The sequence below is a fragment of the Macaca fascicularis genome, chromosome 1 (assembly GCF_037993035.2).
Source record: "Macaca fascicularis isolate 582-1 chromosome 1, T2T-MFA8v1.1".
Classification (NCBI taxonomy): domain Eukaryota; kingdom Metazoa; phylum Chordata; class Mammalia; order Primates; family Cercopithecidae; genus Macaca; species Macaca fascicularis.
The window spans coordinates 55,933,873-55,954,993 of NC_088375.1; the positions used below are offsets into that span (position 1 = coordinate 55,933,873).

General features: G+C 34.8%; 1 protein-coding gene across 14 annotated transcripts in view; it reads left to right on the plus strand.

Moving 5' to 3' along the window:
• The window catches only part of NEK7 (NIMA related kinase 7), a 146,005-nt gene that overhangs the window by 66,424 nt on the left and 58,460 nt on the right, over positions 1-21,121 (plus strand). For 7 of the 14 annotated variants that reach the window (XM_065539250.1, XM_065539252.1, XM_005540328.4 and 4 more), the window contains 2 exons: positions 2,991-3,075; positions 14,473-14,613. In XM_065539250.1, coding sequence (XP_065395322.1) covers positions 2,991-3,075; positions 14,473-14,613 — 226 coding nt within the window. The remainder of the gene's footprint in view (positions 1-2,990; positions 3,076-14,472; positions 14,614-21,121) is intronic. The other 7 variants (XM_065539255.1, XM_074031895.1, XM_074031900.1 and 4 more) reach the window with 2 other exon arrangements.

Below are 21,121 nucleotides of genomic sequence, written 5' to 3' on the forward strand. Positions count from 1 at the left end.
TTCTTTATGTAGACTTCTACAGTAAAACACTTTAAGTTTCCTTGAGTTTTGTATTTCTTTTTTCATGATTTTATTTACTTAGATATTGTAACTTATCAGTAGCTCTAGCAAACCCACTTTATTATAACCTAGCACAGAATTTCTCAAAATGTCTTCTTTGGATCAGTCAGACTGAGGGATATTTTAAAATGTTACACAAAGAAAACAAAGCAAAGAAGAAAGTTAAAAAACTTTTACTAATTGCAGGCCTGCTTGGATCCTTTGCTATGCTATTCACTATGACTCTTCAAGAGAGATTCATATAAAAAATAGTATTTCATAGGGGTCTTTGACCAAGAAACTCTTTTCTTTTTTTTCCATGGAATATCTTGTGAAACTGTCTGTGGGACACTAGGTATGAAATGCTGATTTTAATATTGGATTTCATACTAAAAGGTATTTGGATTCACTTTTAGAATTATCCTTCATCCTCCTCCCCTCCTTGAATCCCATACTGTATAAACATGATTATTTATCATGACCAAGTGGGGTTCATCCCAGAAATGAATACTGGTTTAATATTCAAAATTGAATCAACATAATTCAACATTTTAACAGATTAAAAAAGTAAAAACATGTAATAATTTCCATAGACGCAAAATTTTTTATAAAAATCTAACATCTATTCTTTGTAAAAACTTCCAGCAAACAATAGAAGGGAATTATCAACCTGATAAATCAGGGCATCTATAGAAAATGTATAGCTAACATAATACTTACTGGTGACAGATTTAATACTTTTTTCCTAAGATTAAGAGCAAGGAAAGGATGTCTGCTCTCTACTTCTATTCATTGTACTGGAGGGTCTATCTATTGTAGTAAGGCAAAAAACTACAGAAAAAGCTACTTGGACTAATATGCAAGTTTAGGAATTTTGCAAGATACAGGGGCAATATGCAAAAATGTTTTATTCCTATACATTAATAACCATCAGAAAATTGAATTTAAAAACTCCACCATTTATAGTAACATCAAAAAATATAAAACAGTAAATAATCTGAAAAGAGATGTGAAAGACCAGTATAATGAAACTGGAAGCCATATTGAAAGAAACTTAAAATAAATGAGATATTCTCTGTTCATGAGTTTGAAAACCCCATATTATTAACATGTCAGTTCTCCCCAAATCGATCTTTAAGGTTGATGTAATCCCAATCAAAATCTGAGCAGTTTTTAGAAAACTGAAACAAGCAGATTGATTTTACAATTCGTATTAAAATCAGACATGTAATTAAGTAGATATCAAGACTTTATAATAAGCTATAGTAATTAATACTGTAGTTTTATATAGAGTAGTAATAGTACTTGTAGTATGTACATTATAGGGCAGTACTACACTGTATAGTGTAGTATTGGTGTTAGTGCAGATAGACCAGTGGAACAGCAAAGAAAGTGCAAATACATATATTTGTGTGTATATACGTGTGTGTATATATATATAAACACATGATCATTTGGTATATGACAAAGATGACATAGCAGCAGTGCAGTGTGGTAAAGGATAATCTTTTCAATATATCATTTGAGGTCAGTTGGATATCCGTAAAGAAAAGCAAAGATTGACTTTGACTTATATCATTAAAAAAACTTAATTCCAGATGGTTTGTAGATCTAAATATTAAAGGTTAAAAAAATAAACCTTACATTAGAAAATAATGTGAGAACTTAGAGTAGAAAAATAATTCATAAATAGTACACAAAGCATTAATCATAAAGAAAAAGATTAATTACTTAGACCACATTAAAATTATGAATTTCTTTTTTTTTTTTTTTTTTTTTTTTGAGACGGAGTCTAGCTCTGTAGCCCAGGCTGGAGTGCAGTGGTGCCATCTCGGCTCACTGCAAGCTCCCCCTCCCAGATTCACACCATTCTCCTGCCTCAGCCTCCCAAGTAGCTGGGACTACAGGTGCCCACCACCACGCCTGGCTAAGTTTTTTGTATTTTTAGTAGAGACGGGGTTTCACGGTGTTAGACAGGATGATCTTGATCTCCTGACCTCCTGATCCACCCGCCTCAGCCCCACAAAATGCTGGGATGACAGGCGTGAGCCACTGCGCCCAGCCATGAATTTCTATTCATTAGTTCATGGAAAGACACCATTGGAAAGGTTTTAAAAAGACAAGTCACAGGGTAGAAGAAGAAATTTGTAATACAAATGAACCATGCCCAGAATATTTGTATTGGTTTTTAAAGAGTATGATGAAGTGAAGATGTGTTTTAGTTGTTCCATCAGTTAATCCCATTTAAAAGAGACCGTAGTTTTTTGGGTCTCAGATTTTAGTCATAAAGTAACATTTATAAAGAACCTAGAAACATGTAGTATTGAGTAGAATCGGTGCAAATGTAGTTCTTGGAGTGTAAGGGCTGTGCATGATTAATATTTCAATTTTTGAGTCTTGTGCAATACCTGGCACGTAATTACCTTCAGCCTAGTTTACTGAATTAATGGATGAATGCTTTATAATTACAAAGTATGCATAAAAGAGGAGACACTCATATGAGGACTGGCCTTTGAAGTTTAAATTTAAAAAATCACAGTAAACAGTTGGATGAAAGAATAAAAGTACTAACATTTTTAGGATAAGGTGCATTTTAGGGATGTAAAACATTGAACTTTATAGGGAGCGTACTCTGATACTTCTAATAGTGGCTGGATAGAGGAAAGTATCTTTGATTTAAAAGGCGGAATGGAGAAGAAAGAATTTCATCTCAGGAAACGGGATTTTCTAAGCAAATAATGCTTTTGAAGAAGTGGAAATGGTTGAGACTGAATATTTGTGGGAGCTAACATTGCTTGGATTTAGCAAATGGCAGAAGAGTGTGGTGTATCTCAGTGAATTTTTGAAGCATCAGGTAAATTTAGTATTTGAATGCATGCGTCAGGCGTATGATAAATGATGTGAATTGGTAATGATTACATTATTTAAATTTCAACTGTACATTTTTGCAGAGTTCTAAAGTTCCTGTTGCTTCAGACAATGGATGAGCAATCACAAGGAATGCAAGGGCCGCCCATTCCTCAGTTCCAACCACAGGTAATTTATCCTAATTAAGGTGGGCAGAAGTATATATAATCTATGTTAAATATGTGTAAGCAAGTAGTACATTTACAGTTGCTTTAGGAAATAAAGTAGCACAAAAGTACTAATTTTGAGTTTCCAAGTTTTAATCAGCATTTTTTTTTTGCTTTGTTTTTCAGTTTTGTTTATGGCTTTTAGGTATAATTGTTTTAGGTGTAATTAGTACACTTTTTAGATATAATTATTTAGGTGTAATATATTATTTATTTTTAATTGATACAGTACAATTGCACATATTTTGGGGGTGCAGTTTGCCATTTCGATAGAAATATTTATTTTAAAATATTGTTTGATAATGCTTAGTTCCCGTTGGCAAACATGAAAACAAAAAGGCGGCTTTAGCTTTTAACTTTATTTGAATGACCTGTAAGCTCTGAACATTAGTATTAGGTTTAGGGAAGGAAGACAAAAAAAAAAAAAAAAAAAAAAAAAAAAAAAAAGATGAGACTGCGCCTAAGTTTGGGAGTGCCAGTACATTTTGTACCTGCCCCTGCTTTAGTGGGCTGATCTTGCCTTGCCCACAGCTGCCTTCCATGATGGTTACTTTTCTCTCCCTCTCACTTGTAGTGTATTTCTCCTGTGATATATTTGCTTGTTTCTTGTATTTAATAACATAAAATGAGGTGAAAAAATCTTTTAGTAAAAAATGTACATATATTCATTATTTAGCATCCTGCATTCAGTGTGAATGCTTGTCATAAAGCTAATGTGTAATGACATGTTTAAAATAACAGTCGCCACCCCATGTCAGGGCGATACCTCATTTTTATTGCTGTTGTTCCTGAAGACTATATTTCTCAGCTTGGTGTTTGAGGCATTCTACAATATGTCTCACGTATACTCTGCTAGCCTTGTCCCAGTTTTGTTGGGATAGTATTTCTGAAAACATTTGGGCAATTGATAAGTGTTCTTTCACAAGAGTTCTGTAGTCAAGTAGGTTTAAGAGACTTGGGGAAAACAGCAACTTTGTGGCAGTACTTCCTCAGAGCCTTTTCTACACTAGTGTGCATTGTGAATGAATTTTGAAGAGTGGTATAGGCTTTAGTGTTTTCCAAACTTAATTTGTCTATGGAATCCTTTTTTTATTTTTAGTGCATCTGTTGACTTCTCGCAGAAGCACTGTTCAGAGAATAACCATCTATAAAAAAAGATCTTTTCTGCTTCTGTGACTTTGTTCATTTTGTACCCTCCATCTTCCCCTCCAATTTTCTGAAACCTGCCCGTCCTTTAAGAACCATCAACAAAGCCGTCTCTACCATAAAGCTTTGTCTGATCCTCTGAAAGCAGTATCTTTCCTTGGAAATGTGGTGGTATCTTCTTTGCATCTCTCTTCTGGTATTTCTGATACTTTGGTGTCATTTTTATATGGGCATTTTTCTTATCTCTCATTAGATTAAAATCTCCTTGAGGGAAAGGACTGTGTCTTACTTACCTTGGATGCCCTGTGGTACTTTAGTTTCTCACATGTAGCAAGGGCTCAATAAGAATATGTAATTGAAACCAACCAGAGACTCAATGAAATGAGTCCTTTACTTAATTGCACTATTACATTGCTTTTCTTTGTTATACCTGTCTGAATTTTCTATATTGAGTAAAAAGACCCCTTAGCTTAAAGTAAGGCCAATATTTTAATTTCAAGAAGATTTTTTTTTAAAGTCCCCATATATATTTATGTTATGGTCATAAATTATATTATCAAGATTATAATAAACATATCTATTAAATATAGACCTCTTAGGACTCATTTTACACACATATGCAAACATTATTGTTTCATATTATATTATTTCCAGCAAAGACAATAAAATAACACCTCTAAAAATTAGGTAGTTCATGTTTTGAGATTTTGAGATTCACAGTTTTTAACAACCTTCTGTTTCAAAGAGGAAAAAATTAAGCACTTTCATTTTTGCCTCCTACTGACTCACCAACCAGGAAAGGTCGGAGTGGCAGTAGGAGGGAAAAATAAAAGTGATTGTTTTCCTGTGAGACACTGGGCTGCCCCACAGTATAAATTTCAAAATTATAGAAGCAGTTCTGCATTTCTTTTCACACTGTTCCTTTCGTTTATGCCTCCTGCTGCTGCTCCTGTGTGGGTGGACCTCTTTCCCTGTTGGAAACAGGCAAGTGTCATCCAAGGTTCTAGCTGCCTTGTGGCAGGTGGGGGAAGGGAGATACATTTCTTTTTCCTCCTCTCTGCATTCACACTGATGGTGTGAGACAGTGAAAGAAAGATTACCTGACAAGAACTTATAGGCATTATTGGTTATTAAGTCTTTGAAAAACGTTACTGCTCTCAGTAGCATTATTTTAGAAGACTGGGAAAGGACAGCCTCTGCTCAGCTTTGACAACCTTTTTTTGTTTTGTTCCACACCACTGACCTGAGTAATGGGGGTGATATGGCAACATCTGGTTAGCCCAGTGACTTCTTTCACTTTTGTAGTAGAAGTCTGGGCATAAACAGAAAACTAAGGAAGTCAGGTTTCTGAGTGTCAAATACCAATTCCCTGTTATAATTATAAGTGATATCTTGGCATATCCATTCTTTTTCTTGTTTCAAAGTGAATACTGTCACTCCATAATGCATAATATGTGGACTCATTTTTAGTACAGTATAAGTTCCTTTTGTTTTGTTTTAGAATGTGAGATTTATGTTTCTTTATTAATGTATTTTGAAATTTTTTCTATCGGCTCCACTCTTTCCCACCCTCCCTTTTTTTCCTCCTTTCTTCCTTTCTTGATTCCTTCCACTAGCATCTAGAAGGTATTGAAAGGATATTTTGACTAGATTCTTGTTCTGTATATTTTCATTGCCTTTGGACTCTTGTTTGTGGAACAGTGGATTTAGGTTTAAAAAAAAATTCAAATTATATAAAAGGTGGTGACTGGGAAATAGTAAAATTTTTACTCTTTACTATAAGACTAATTTTAAACAATGGAAGTTTACAATTAACATTTTGTGAGTATTTTGATTTATGGTTATTGGCTGAAGATGGCTATGGTTGAGTCACATTTTTTCCAAAATGTTAATTATAAACCAATTATAATCAGAGTACAATTTTAAGAATTTTTATGAGTTATTAGAAGGAGGATTAATTTTCATTGTGATGTGATCAGAGGCCTAGGTTATGTTTTTTTTAAATTTGAAGATAGTGTAATACTTTGGCTACTTATGATAGAGAAAAGACATGTCACTCAGATCTGTGGGTAGAAAAACAAATATTCCTTATTCTTACAGTGTGGAAAGTATGAAAATCTTATCTTGGAGTCTTGCAACTTAACCTGTAAGGTAGACTGACCATTCCTTTAAGCTTCATGGCAGTTCAGACTGTAATCCATTTACTATTTTGCATCTCTGTGAAGTGAATGTGGAGGGATGAAATAAAGTTTACCTTGAGTAGCATGTTCAGGGTAGTAATCAGGGTTCATTGTAGGCCAGCCAGAAAGAAAGTATCCCACCCTATTGGGTATGAATTTTAGTCTCGATAACTATATTACCTTCTTTTTTCTCTAGCTTATCTTCTGGAGTTACTTTCTTTGTGAAATAAGTGTCATTTAACTTGTTTCTTTTGGTCAACTGATTTTACCAACGTGTTTGTCATAGGCATTGAGCAGACTGCTTCTATTTTTGGAAGTCTTTTCAGAAATTTAGATGTTACATTCTCCTAGTAACAGTTTCCTTTATTGAATAACTTTATTGATGGTACAGAATGAACAATAGCTTTTTTGAGGGAAGAGGACTCTTGCTGTAGGTTAAATTTATGGCCATGAAACTCAAGTAAAGCCTAATGCTGCTCAGCAATCATCCTTAACTCATCCACTCCCTACTTTCCTGGCTCCAAACTCTCCCACTTGATATCTTTTCTGTCCTCAAACCCATAACATGTCCTTTCCTCATCCTAGCTCTAAGCTGATGCCCTTGCTCCTATTTTACTGAAGAAACTGAACCAGCCAGTCAGAAGAGAACCTCCACAGTCTCCTACCATAGTTATCCTCCTCCCAGAGTCTGTATTCACACCGTCTGCCTTTTCTGTTGTTACCAGATGAACTATCCACACTGCTCTCAAGGGCCAACCCTCCCATGTGCACCCCCTCTACTGAGTCTGTGCTACTATGCTATTATTTCTCCCCTCTAAACAACAAAATGAAACAAAAGAAAACCCCTTAAACAGTCTAAGTTACTCTTCCTTCCAGTTGTTGACCTATTTCTCCACTCCCTTTTATAGCAAAGTTCCCAGAAAGGTTTTTCTGTAGTTCAGTCTCCCATTTCTCCTTTCTCTCTAAAATCTACTCTAATTAAGCTCTCTACCCCATTGTGCCACCTAAGCTGCTCCTGTCAAGTCACAGTTACCTCTCTTGCTCCATCCAGTGCCAGTTTTCAGGCCTCATTTTACTTAGCAGATGCATTTGGTAGACTTGATTATGCTCTCTTCTTTGAAACCTGTTCTTCACTTGGCTTCCAGGAATCTTGTTGTTTTCTTGTCTTAATGGTCCCTCTATTGATTTCTTCTCACCTTCTGAGAAGGTGACACTTAACAGTGGAGTGCCCCAAGGCTCAGTTCCTTAGAGCTCTTTTCTCTCTATATCCCTTACTTTGTGTTCTCTTCCAGTCTCATGATTCTATGCTGGTGACTCTTAAATTTGTATTTCAACCTGGACCTCTGCCCCGAATTCCAAACTCATATATCCATTTGCCTACTTGGCATCAAATTTGCATGTTTCAACCCTAATGTGGCCCAAACTGAACTCTAAATATTTCCTTCCAGACTGACAACCCACCATCTTCTCCTTCTCAGTAGGAAGTCTGTCATTCCAGTTGCTGAAGCTAAAACTCTTAGAGCCATTACTACCTTCCTCCTGTTTCTCTGATCTCATATTTAATGTTAGCATTCACCATAGGCCGAAGCTTTAAAATACATTTAGAATTTAAGCACTTCTTTTCTTCTCCACTGCTGCTACTCTGAAGTTACTTTAATCTTTCACCTATCTTATTGCAGTATCTTCCTAATTGATCTGTTTTCATCCTTGCTCCTTTCCCCTTTAATCTATTCCCAACATAGCAATATTTCACTCACATCTGTTTAAAGCCTTTCAGTAGTTTCCCATTGGCTTGCTCATTCATCTTCTTCAAGTATATACTTTAATATCACCTTCTTGATCACTCAATGAAAATGGAACCTTCCCACTCACGCAGTATGTCCAACCTGCCATATTTTTCTCCATAGAATGTATCACCTTATCACTTATTTTGTTCATTATTTTTCTTCTCTTAGGTATAAGCTTTCTCACTAGTCCCAGCGTGGTACACATAGTAGTCCCAGAATGGTACACATAGTATGCATTCAATAAATATTTGTTGAGTGAACAACTTGGTTTCAAATCAACCTGTCCTCTTTCTTTATGAGCCCTGTTTTTAAAATGAGTATTAAAATATATAAATATCTTTAGAATTTGTCTTTCATTATACATGTAACCACTTTTTTTTATTATATATTTGTTTATTGCCTTTTTAGTGTCTTTGTGCTGTATCCCCCTCCAGTAATATTTGTGGAATAAATGAATAAATTGTTAACAACCACTTTTACTCTCTGTCTCTGTCTTTCAGTAAAAGGCTTTTTCTCTCCATATTTAACTTTATCAGGTATAGCTGGTCGTGCTTATAGGGAAGTAGGGGAGATGGGAGTATCTTTGACATTAATTAATTATCTTGCTCATGATAACATAGAAGAGATAATCAGTATTTTTGGTTACATCATTTGGATGTAATAATTATTATGCTGGTAATATAACTAATGACAACTAAATGCTACAAATACCAGGGTCTTATAAATTTAATTAGATAACTGGTTATATTTGGTCACTCATTTTTCTTACACAATAGTAAAATTTCCTCCTTTGATAAAAGGCCAGTTTTAATGATTAATGGCATGTTGTCTAAACTGATGTAAGTCTCTGACACTTAGGAAACTTTAGGAATAGATTACATTTTACATAGTTAAAAAATTTTAGGGAGATAATTTTTCAAATAGGAAGAAGCACTAATAATTAGGTCTTGGTGGCACATATGGTGTTTTTTTGTTTATTTGCCTTTTTTGGTTTCCAGTGAAGTCTGTAGAAAATATGACAGAAAGTCTGTAGAATACATGATAGAAAGGATGTTCTGGTTTGTGCAGTTTGGAGGTGGGTAACACCTTTTTAAAGATAAAAGATAATAGCATGAGCTTTATTGCTAAATAAAATTTGAAAGTTATTTTAAAGTTTTGTTAGTTTTAAATTTTGGAGAAATGCAACAATATAAAATATAAGGTAGTTTATTTAATTAAGTGGCTCTGGAAAATCACCAGTAAGAGATGAATTTGCAGTAACAATGAAAACCTTATTAATGGTGTTAATTATTGTAATTAATACTGGCTTGTATATTAAATCATTGATAACAATACCTCGAGGAATTATCAGGACATAATTTTCTCTCTGGGGAGACTATTGAGTTCATGCTGTGACTCTTCTAATTTCCCCAGAGAGGATTATCATCATAATGTTATCCTGAATTATCTTATTGCTCAGTAAGTGTCCTTGCCTTCAAATTTAAAGCAAATTAAGAAATTAATTTAGTCCTGGGAAGTTACTGTTTAAGGAGTCTGCACCTGTGAAAATAAGAACCAGTGGCAAACGGAATGAATTTTATTTTCAAATGAAAAGTATCTGTGTGAAGGAAACTCAGTAAACACAGACCAATATGTAGAAGTTAATCCCAATTAGTTAGTAAGATCTCTTGTTAATGTGATTAGAGTATATTCACATTAAAAAAAAGTTTGTTAATAAGAACCCAGAACAGTATACTGATTCTCTACTAGATTCTACTTAGAGCTTGTAGATAATTATAGTCATGCCCTATGTATTTTGGGCCTTTTACATTCATTTAGTTCTTTCAAATACATTAACGGAGTTAGTATTTATTCTCTACTTCATGGCGTTTCTATAAAAAGCTAAGAAAAAAAAAAAAACCCCTTTGGACTCTACCTTTGAGAAACTCAGTGTCTGGAAGGAGAAATGTATATACATAGTTGACCCTGGAACAACAAGAGGGTAGTTTGTGCAGCTAAAAACCCATATATAACTTTTGACTCCCTAAAAACTTAACTGTAAATAGCCTACTGTTGACTAGAGGCCTTATTGATAACAGAAATAGTCAATTAACACATGCTTTGTGTGTTTTGTCTATTATATAATGTATTCTTACAATAAACTACAGAAAAGGAAATGTTAATAAGGAAATCATAAAGAAGAGAAATGATAGTTAATATTCATTAAGTGGAAAGTAGATCTTCATCTTTATCCTCATTGTCTTTGCATTGGGTAGGCAGAGGAGAAGGAGAAAGAGAAGGGGTTTCTTGCTGTCTCAGGGAGGGGAGAAGTAGAAGAAAATCTACATATAAGTGGATCTGCACAGTTCAAACTTGTGTTGTTCAAGAGTCAGCTGTATAAACAAATAATTAAAAGTGTGTGTGATCCAGGACCCAACATGGTGCCTGAGTTTGTATGTGTCTTGATAGAGTTGAATGACTACTGTCAATTGCTACAGAAACAGAGGTAGAAGCCAATAAAGCTGCCTGAGCGAGTTGAAGATGATTCCTTAGAAGAGCTGACATGGAACTGAATCCCAAATATGAGCTGTGGTTTGCTGGGTGTGAAAAAGGAAGTTATTCAGAAAGCATGGGAAGAAGCAAGTGCAATGCCATGGGCATGAGGCCAGAGTTCACAGTGCACTTGGGAAATACATGGTGCAGCTGGTGGAGGGGGCCATAGCGAGGTGCAAAAGTGACTTGAAAAGCCTTCTGTCGTAGATAAGGCATCATTATCCTCATTTGATAGTGGAAGAAACAAAGTGGGGTTTTACTTCCATAAAAGCTGAAGGTCGTCTAAGTGACTCATCTCAAATCTAAAAGCCATTTTGTGCCACTTAGAAAAAAAAAAACCTGGGTCATTAAGGAACTTCAAGGAACTGAGACTCAGTTTACACTCCAAACTGAGAACAGCAAAACGTCAATTTAAGTGATTTTATTTGGTTTATATTTCATGCTGATTTGAATCTCAGTATTTTGCTGAGTTATTTTATTCCCAGTAACTTAAAACATATGGGACATAGAACATCATTCAATAAAGAGAATATAGCTATTTCCTAAAAATAGTTCTTTACTTGAATGGGAACCCATTTGATGATACCATTTTTTATTTAAAGCCCCTAATTTAATGCTACCTACAGTGGAATGTAACTCAGCAAAATGAAGTGTGGCATTGACAACAATATACTATAATCGCTACCGAAGTATATATGTATGTATATATTACCTGCCTGATGATCTGCTAAAGGAGACCTCCTCTTATACAAGCTTATTTTTATACAAATTGCAGTGTGGCAGAGAGACCCAAGGGTAGTTGGAGATGTGCAGCTATGCTCCTTCTCATGTCAGCTTTCCACATCTACACTGGGTGACAGGACATGGGAGCAGATGAGACAAGCTGTCACTCACCCACAGTGCCCTTTGAAGAAAGGCCATAGGGGGAAAAAGGTGCCGCAAATGGGCTGTGAAGTTTACATACACTGCCCACTGTTAAACAGATTACGTCTAATGAAGTGTCTAATGCTCAGGCCATATCAACCTAATCCTTGGTGGCAGTTCATCCCTCAACTGCCAAAAAACACCGCCCTCTGGCCCTCTTTCGCCACTCTGGCGGCCAAGCACAGGGAGGTGCCCAGTCTTAATAAACCAAGACAGTGTGTGATCTGACATGCAAATGTAGGTCATTGCATATGTAAATGTGTGATTACAAACCTGCATGCCAAAACACATTAGTGAGACTTTGCTCTCAGCATGCGGTTGTCACACTGCCTTAGCAGTTCACGCTAATATTTGTCAAGTTATTGTGCAGACAGAAGATGGAATTCCCAGTCAAATTTAAAGTATCTGAATCGTTTGATAGTGTTCCTTCTAATGATGAAGCTGTATTTTGCTGTTGAGATTGACAAATCTTCATTAAGTGAAAGAATGATCTCTGTGTATAAGAGAAGGATTTATACTTATTAGATGACACAGACTATTCTAGTGCGTCAGTATAAACAATTATTAGGCAATCATAGACAATTTAAAACATGTTTCCTTTAAAAGAAAGAAAAACCTTTATTTAAAGTTAAAAATGTAAAAAAAAAAAGCCAAATATCCATTGGATATATTTGAGAAGTGGTACTTTGTGAGTTTCTTTGTTACATATATATCATTTTGTCACATTGACACTTAATTGTAAATTCAATGGCTATGAAAAGAAATCCATTTGCAAATGAACATCATGGCAAGTTATCTCCCTTTATATGATAATTTTATTTTTGTTCTATGTTTCTTAGTGTGATATGCTTTTTCATCTTCATTTTTAACACATTTCTATTCCATTTTTGTCTTTATTTTTTATTTTTTTTCGTCAAAAGACTTAACACTGAAAATATCTGTGGATCATCATGTAGGTTCCCGTAATATTGGGTCATATTAAAGGTGACTTTGCTTAATAACATGGCAGTGTGGCATAGGCTATACTTGGAAATAACTAGACATTCACTTGGTTTGATGACATCTACATTATGGGATTGGTGAGAGAATTGAATTTGATGGCATTTAAAGTCCTGATATACAGTGCCTGCTAAGTTGTGGGGACGAAAATGGGACTTTCTATCATTGTTGTAGTAATTATAACAATTATCTTATGGTTCTATATTTATGAAATGAATTTGAAATTTGAAACGTTTCTTGTACTCTCGTTGTTTTGCATATTTTAAAGGAAGCATGATCTTTTTCTTGACGGTATTTTGGGCTTCTAGAAGAAGAAAACAATGTACAAAAACAAATTATTGCTTCTTTTTTTAAAGAGAAAACATTGGATTTGAATTATAGTGACTCTTTGGCAGAATTTTACAGTTTTTGTTAGCATGATATATATAGTGAAATTAAAAGATAAAATGTACTAGGGGTTAATGCAAAGTTTGGCCCATATATCAAAATAGCCTTCTGCGTAAGTCCGGGTTATGGGGCCATCAGCCATAATTATCAAAGGTTTCTTTGAAGGCCTAAGAGTTTAAGCTGAATGTAATGTGCTCACGAACCAGTGCCATCTTTGCATTAATAGGTCTTAAATATTCAGTCTCATTAGAGGGTGCACTAGCCTGGCCCCACAAGAATGTCATGTTTGGCTTGGAGAGTACAGAGGGGACTGTGGGTGTGAGGGGATGGTAAAAGGCATGGAAGAGTGTGCTCATCAGTACTTCAGGAATCTTGAAAAGGCTCAGGCATATCTAGCCAAAAAAGAGAAGATATAAGGGCAAGTGATAGTTAAAATAGGCTTTTTTTGTTATATTTTAAATAGCTAGAGATGCTAAAATGATTGCCATCAGGAATGTAAAAGGTAATATTCCAACTTTAGCAATAGACAGTGTCTGACTGTAGTAGATGTTCAGTTAGTGTTTACCCCATAACTTAATATTGAATGAATGAGTCCATGAACAAAAAAGTGAACAAAAGAACTAAGACAATCGGTAAAATTTATAACCTGAGTTTTGTCTCAAAATGGGGATGGCCACTGTGCCCCTGCCCCCAATATCTTATAATTATTTCTCTCATAGCATAGTGAAGAGCCTCTTCTATGTATTTACTTAAGCCATTTGAGACAGAAATCATATCTCATTCATCTCTATTTCCCTAGCAGCCAGCATAGTGCGGTAGTAAACTTCTTGCCACTGGACATATTCTTTGAAGAAGTTAAATAACTGTCAGGAAGTTAAGTATTTCATGCATTAGTTGACAGTTTGGACTAAATGATTATATATTTTTGTAAGGTCCATTTCAACTCAAAGATCTTTGCAAAAGAAAAGAAATATCAGAGAAATACTAGGTTGGGTGGGACAAGTTTATAGTCTGTGAACTAAAGACAAGTTCTAAGGAGTTCCTATCTAAAAGTTCATGTTGTATCCTTCTTATTTAATTAACTTTTTCTTTTTAGGCTTTCCTATCTCACATAATATATATAAAAATATATATTATATGTATGTTCTAATGTATTCCTTGTTTATTCCCCTCACTAGAATGTAAGTTCCTCAGGTGCAGGGATTATTGTCTCTCTAGTCTGCTACTGTATCATCAGTGTGTAGGACAGTGCCTGGCATAAGTTCAATAAATATTTGTTGTTGAGTGAATGGATGTCTGCAAACTTACCCTAGGTGTCACCTACATATATGAAAATGATCAGCGATTGTGTGTATTGTGTGTATATTGTGTGATTGAAAATTTTTCTGACATTTTTAATTACAGAAGGCCTTACGACCGGATATGGGCTATAATACATTAGCCAACTTTCGAATAGAAAAGAAAATTGGTCGCGGACAATTTAGTGAAGTTTATAGAGCAGCCTGTCTCTTGGATGGAGTACCAGTAGCTTTAAAAAAAGTGCAGGTAAGATGATTTTAATTATGTAAATCAATGTAAAATTATACTATGTGAATTATAGATGATAAAAGTATATCCTGAATGATTGGGTACTGATAGCCTTAAGTTGAGAATGCTGGGAAAGAATGAACGCTGTATTTTAAAAGCCAGAATCAAGTGTAGTATAGAATGGAAATATTAGTTTTAACACTATTTCTAGGCTTTAAAAATTTAGCTGGTATTGAACCTCAAAAAGCTTTCACAACTCTAGATTTTAAGAGACAGATTTGAGTTATCACCATTACTTCTACCTGGACATTTAACTAGCTGTGGAATACTCACTGAAGTTCTACAGCTGTAGGCACTGTAGTCAGAAACTAGAGTCACAAAATGTACTGCCCAAAGTTAGTAAATGGAAGTTAAACTATACCAGCAAAAAAAATGAAAGGAAAATGAAGTGAACTTTATTTACTTGGAAATAAAAACGAGGCAGATAAAATTAGAACATGGATACCTAACTTTAAAATCCCTTATTGTATTTGTGTCATTCTGGAATCAGATTTGCTCTGTAATCCAGACCCTTTTCTGTCTTCTTGAATTCATTTATCTTGCTCCAGCTCCTCTTTCCAAGTCCTGCCCTAACCCTGGAGTTGCAGTCCCACTGAGCTACCCTGGAATGCTCACTTGCCAGAGCCCTGTAAGTTTCACTTGCCCTAATGAGATCCTCTGGCCTAGAAAGTACTTGTCTTTCTGCCTTCCAGTGTGCATGACATCAAACAATAAATCACACAGTGACTCATACACTTTTACTTCCCTTTTTCAATTATGGTAATAGTTATTCTTCACACGTGCTGCAGCCTATTTTGCTTTGCAAGTCTGTTATCTTTTTTCTGCAGAGACCTGTGAAATCTAAATGTCCTTTTTTTTTTTCTTTAAACTTCTTAAGGTGATTAGTATACTTGTGACAGCCAATATAGAGATGAACAGTTTTAATTTACATTTAAAAATGAAACAGTAATGATTTATAAAAGGTTTTATATGGTGTATGTGTTAGATGTAAATAATAATAGAGATATCCCCGTATCCACAAACCAGCTTAAGAAATAAATATTAAAAATATTTTCAACATGTGTGTGCCACTCCCTTCCCTCAGAGATAACCATATCCTGAATGTAATGTTTATCATTCCTTTGTTTTTCTTCATAGTTTTTCCTACACTAGTATGAACTTCTAAAATAAAATTGTTTACTTTTGTATTTTTTTTGAACTTTACATAAATGAAGCACGTTTTATATATGTATCTCACACACACACACACACACTCACAGAGCCTGCTTTTTTTCAGATAGCATCATGTTTGAGGAATTAGTCTGTGTTGGTGCGTGTGCTGTAGTTTATCCTTTTTGCTACTGTATAATATTCCCCTGTTCTTGTTGATTGCTGTTTAAGTTGTTTACAGTTATTTGCTATTACAAACAATGCTTCTCTGATATTCTCATGTCTTTCCTAGTATACACATACAAGAATTTCTCTCTTGTTTGTGCTTAAGAATGAAAATGATTGAGCCACAGGGGATGCATGTGTACTGCAAGTTAATGCCAAATTGTTTTCCAGAGTTGCACTGGTGTAAGTTTTCACCAGCAGCATATAAGAATTGCAGTCTTCTCTGTTTTCATATGCCACTCAGAGCTTAAGAAAACACAATATGGAATGTAGTTATTAGTGTTTATGAAAGAGATTACTTTTGGAACAATTATTCCCTTACAAAAGAACTCTTCGATTCATTTTTAAAATGTATTAAATTTGTACTATGATTTCTGAGCACCCAGGGAAATAAAAAAGAAACTAGTGGTATTATTCCTGCCCTCCAGGGGAAAAAGAGTCTATCTAGAACAATTTAATGTTAAACCCTGTGGCATGGGTTCCTGATTTAAATAAGAGTTCACAGAATGGAGATGTCAATTTGAGCTGTTGGAATTGGTGGAATTGGAACTTAAGCCAGGCTATAAATGTGAGCCCAGATTGTGGTGAGCATTGGAACCAGGCAGAGGAATTTGAACTGTAGGCAATTGAGGATGCACTGTGGACTCTCAAGTAGAGTAACAATCTTCAAAATACATTATTTTCAAAATAACATTTCAAGCTCAACATACAGAATAGAGCGGAGAGAACATAGCTGCCAATCTGCCACAGGTTGTCAAGATGGGAGGATGGATGGATTGAGATACATTTGGAGGTCTCTGGGGACTCTTGGATCCCTTCTCTGAATCTGAGTGTGGAAAGGAGGGCTCAGTTCTGTCTCTAGTGATTATTTTTTACATTACAGAACCTTCTTATTAGAAATAGAAAGAAAGAATGGAGGAGGGGTGGAAGGAAGCAGAAAAAAAGCTCTTGCTGCATTTTTCTATTGATTGGAAATTTGGATAAGTGTGAGTTAATTTGCACAATTGTATTTCCCTTCAGTATTAATTGGATATTACCCTCTAGCTGCCTCTGTTTACGCTGTGATAAACCTCAAATTACTGCAGGAAGTTAAAGTTTATTCTTTTGGATTATCCCATTCCTTTCTGCTTTAGTGTTGATATTGTGACATCTTCTAGTTTAAACCTAACTGCTTCATAGAAGAGAGAAATGATATTGTGAAGATATTCTTTGCTTATTTATGAGGGAGCAGTGCCTTAAATCTTTGTAAGGAGAAATATATTTGCATTTTAAACATATTATTGATACTTGTGATGCATTACACTTGTGCTGATCAGGAAAACCTATGGTTCTTTCTTTTTAAAAAATCATTTCTGCAGCTTAAAATTAAAAAAAATTTAAAATATTGCTGACCAATGCTTTTCCTTTTGAAGAATGCTAACCTAACTCTTTACAAAAAACCTTAAAGAATTACATATTGAATTTTTTCATGCCACTTTTTATTTTAAGGCTATATTACTTGTCTCAAGAACTGTATTACCGTTCCCAGGTCCACTAGACTCCTTGAATACTTCGGTTGAGTTCATAAGCTAAATTATTGGTTTTATCATTCATTTATCTGCTTACAAAGTTTTAATGAGATAACATCCAGAATCCTCAGCTTAGTTTTTAAGACCCTTCCCTACTTTGTGCCACTCCATTTAGTTCACTTATTCAGGGCCGTTAACAAAGGATGTGCTCAGCTCTGGCCATTTTACTGCAAGTTTGCCTGTTACCTGTATGGAAAAGAAGAGTGTGTGTGCTAAATGCATGTTACTTCTTGGAAATCATAAAGGGATCTGAGAGCCTACAGTATATGGCAACATTAACCAATCTTTTTGAAAATGTACCTGTATCCCGTCATGGTTCATTTGCAAAAAAAATAAGATGGTGCCTTAACTAATAGAACAATTGTGAAATTCTCTGTACCAACTTTTTCTCTCTTGCCTCCTTCTTTAATGCTTCCCTTCCTGCTGATCATTGAATCCATTCCTCCAGTATTTATTGACCACCTAGTGTTTATTGGTCGGTGGATAAGGCTTTAGGAAAATTAAGATAAACATAATGAGACTCATGGGATTCTAGTGGGGTTACAACAAAGACACCACTAACATAATGAGATAGGCACTGTGATAGGAGCAGCCTTGAAGAGAACAGGTGTGAGGAGGAGCTTAGGAAAGAGGCTTCACAGAGTTTGTGAGCTGGCTCTCAAAACTTACGTTCTTTATGTTGGAAGATTATCAAAAACTTTTTTTGATCTGGTATATACAATCTCTTATATTTTGCTCATTGATTAGAGCTATAGGATTGAAGTTGGTTTTTATTTTATCAGTCTGACATAGTGTTACAGTAGGGTGAATTTTGGGTCTCTCTGTTTCTTAGTTCTTTGACCATAGTTACTCTCATTTTTAAATAATACGTGAGGTATTTTGATCCTTTGTTCATTAATGCTTAATTTCTCTTTGCTTGCTCTTAACTATATTTCTAGATAACACTATCTAGTGTGTGACAGCCATTGTCAGTGAGAATTCTTTTAGGAAGAAAAGCTAAAAAGAAACTTTATGTATTTATACAAATGAACATAAAGTGATAATATTGTTCAGATTCACATTTTGATTCAGGTGATCTCAAAAAGTCTTCCCCAAAGTATTCTTTGATATTGAATGCTTACCTTTTATTCACTTACGTTTGCTAGTTGCTTTCAAGTATTTTTCAAGCAAATAACTTTTTAATTTCTTTTAATAAGTTACTTTTTTACCCATGTTAATTTTAGATTCTGCATGTTTGCATATAATTAGAAATTAGGATTATATATGATCAGAAATTTGTGGACAATGATAGCACTTCCATAATATATAGAGTGATTTTAATATATTCATAACCTCTGTGGCTCTGTATTCAGTCTCTTTTTCAGTGTTCATTGTGATTAACAAATTTATCTTGTAGCTTTTATGAACTTCATCATTTACTCTATAGACTTCCTTTCAATTTCCAATTGTTATTTGAATAAATGAAAACTAAGCATTTGTAAGAATAATTCATAAATGACATTAAAAAATACAGAACAATTTAGTAAATTAATGTTAGTTTTTACTTGTCAAGGTGGAATAGGCTTTTATCTTAAAAAGTAAAGCTTTTTAATTTTAATTACTTGTACTTGCAATCTTAAGCATTTCTAAGCGGATAAGAAACAGAAGATTTCCAGTTTTGTGGAATGTTTAACATTTTGGGATTAAACTGCTATATGGCAGACACAGTACTCGACACTAGGGACGCAATAGTGGGACACAATAATTAAATCCGACATTTTTGTGTGGGAAATAGACAATAAATCAAATAATTATAGCAAAAAATAAATCAAATAATTATAGCCAAAAAGGAAATGACCATACTGTGTTATTAGAGACAAACTAGATGGAGGAGAGCATTTTAGATGGAGTGTGCAGCAAAGGCCTCTCTGAGAATGTGAAATTTAAGCTGAGGTGGAGGATAAGGAGTCGGTCATCTGAAGAGTAGTGATAGGAAGGTTCCAGCTGTCGAGCCGGGCGCGGTGACTCATGCCTGTAATCCCAGTATTTTGGGAGGCCGAGGCGGGCGGATGACGAAGTCAAGAGATCAAGACCATCCTGGCCAACATGGTGAAACCCTATCTCTACTAAAAATACAAAAATTAGCTGGGTGTGGTGGCACACGCCTGTAGTCCCAGCTACTTGGAGGCTGAGACAGGAGAATCGCTTGAACCTGGGAGGCGGAGTTTACAGTGAGCCGAGATCACACCACCGCACTCCAGCCTGGAGACAGAGCAAGACTCTGTCTCAAAAAACAAAAATGACAACAACAAAAACAACACCAAAAATTTTGCTTAGTATATATTTTTGAGTACTTTGTTTTCTGCATTTTAAATGGTCTTTCTTCTAACAATTTGACATATGCCCTTTTAAGGAGATATTTCTGTTAAGTTACTTGAAGGATTTTGTTTCCTTTTAAAGAAATCTAGTGTTAACCTTTTCAGTTTCATTAGCTATGAGTAATTTTGGCAAAATTTTAAGATGACAAAAGAAAACCTTTAAAATGATTCAGAGAATACCAAGAATTTATCAGTCATTACTTGCCTAACCATAGCTCATCCCTTGCTCTTACCAAGTATAAAATGAGTTTAAAAACCTGAAGAAACTTTGGTAGAGCTGAGTGAAAATGCTGCCTCCTGAAGACTTGTTTGTACATATTATATACAAAATATTCTTACAAAGTCCATATTTTCACCCAAGACATACTGCTTTTTCTTGCTCATAAAATCATCAGACAGCTTTGAATCTTTGTTTGGGAATCACGTAATCTAAATATTCATTATTTATTTTCGTCTTGACTTGTTGGCTAAGAGAAAAAGAAAGATACTTCTGTATTTCCAGTTAAGTGTATTTGACTCAGAATTTAGTTTTGCTTTAGATGTGCCAACAATGCTTATTTCTCCCTGTGTTTGAGGAGTGACTTTTGATATTATTGAAAATTCAGTTAAAAATAAAAGTCAATTGTAATTCTAAATTAATTTTTGTAGCTTGAATTAAAGATTTTCTATGTAGCATGTTTCTATCTTGATATGTTGTATCTCATTATGGTTTCCTAAAACTCATACATAAATTATTCATTCTCATCTCACTCACCCTCTTTTGTTTTTTAAAAATGTTCCACATCAGGATGATGTTGGCCTCATAAAATGAGTTAGGGAGGATTCCCTCTTTTTCTATTGATTGGAATAGTTTCAGAAGGAATGGTACCAACTCCTCCTTGTACCTCTGGTAGAATTCAGCTGTGAATCCTTCTGGTCCTGGACTTTTTTTGGTTGGTAGGCTATTAATTATTGCCTCAATTTCAGAGCCTGCTATTGGTCTATTCAGGGATTCAACTTCTTCCTGGTTTAGTCTTGGAAGAGTGTAAGTGTCCAGGAAATTATCCATTTCTTCTAGATTTTCCAGTTTATTTGCTTAGAGGTGTTTATAGTATTCTCTGATGGTAGTTTGTATTTCTGTGGGGTCGGTGGTGATATCCCCTTTATCGTTTTTAATTGCGTCGATTT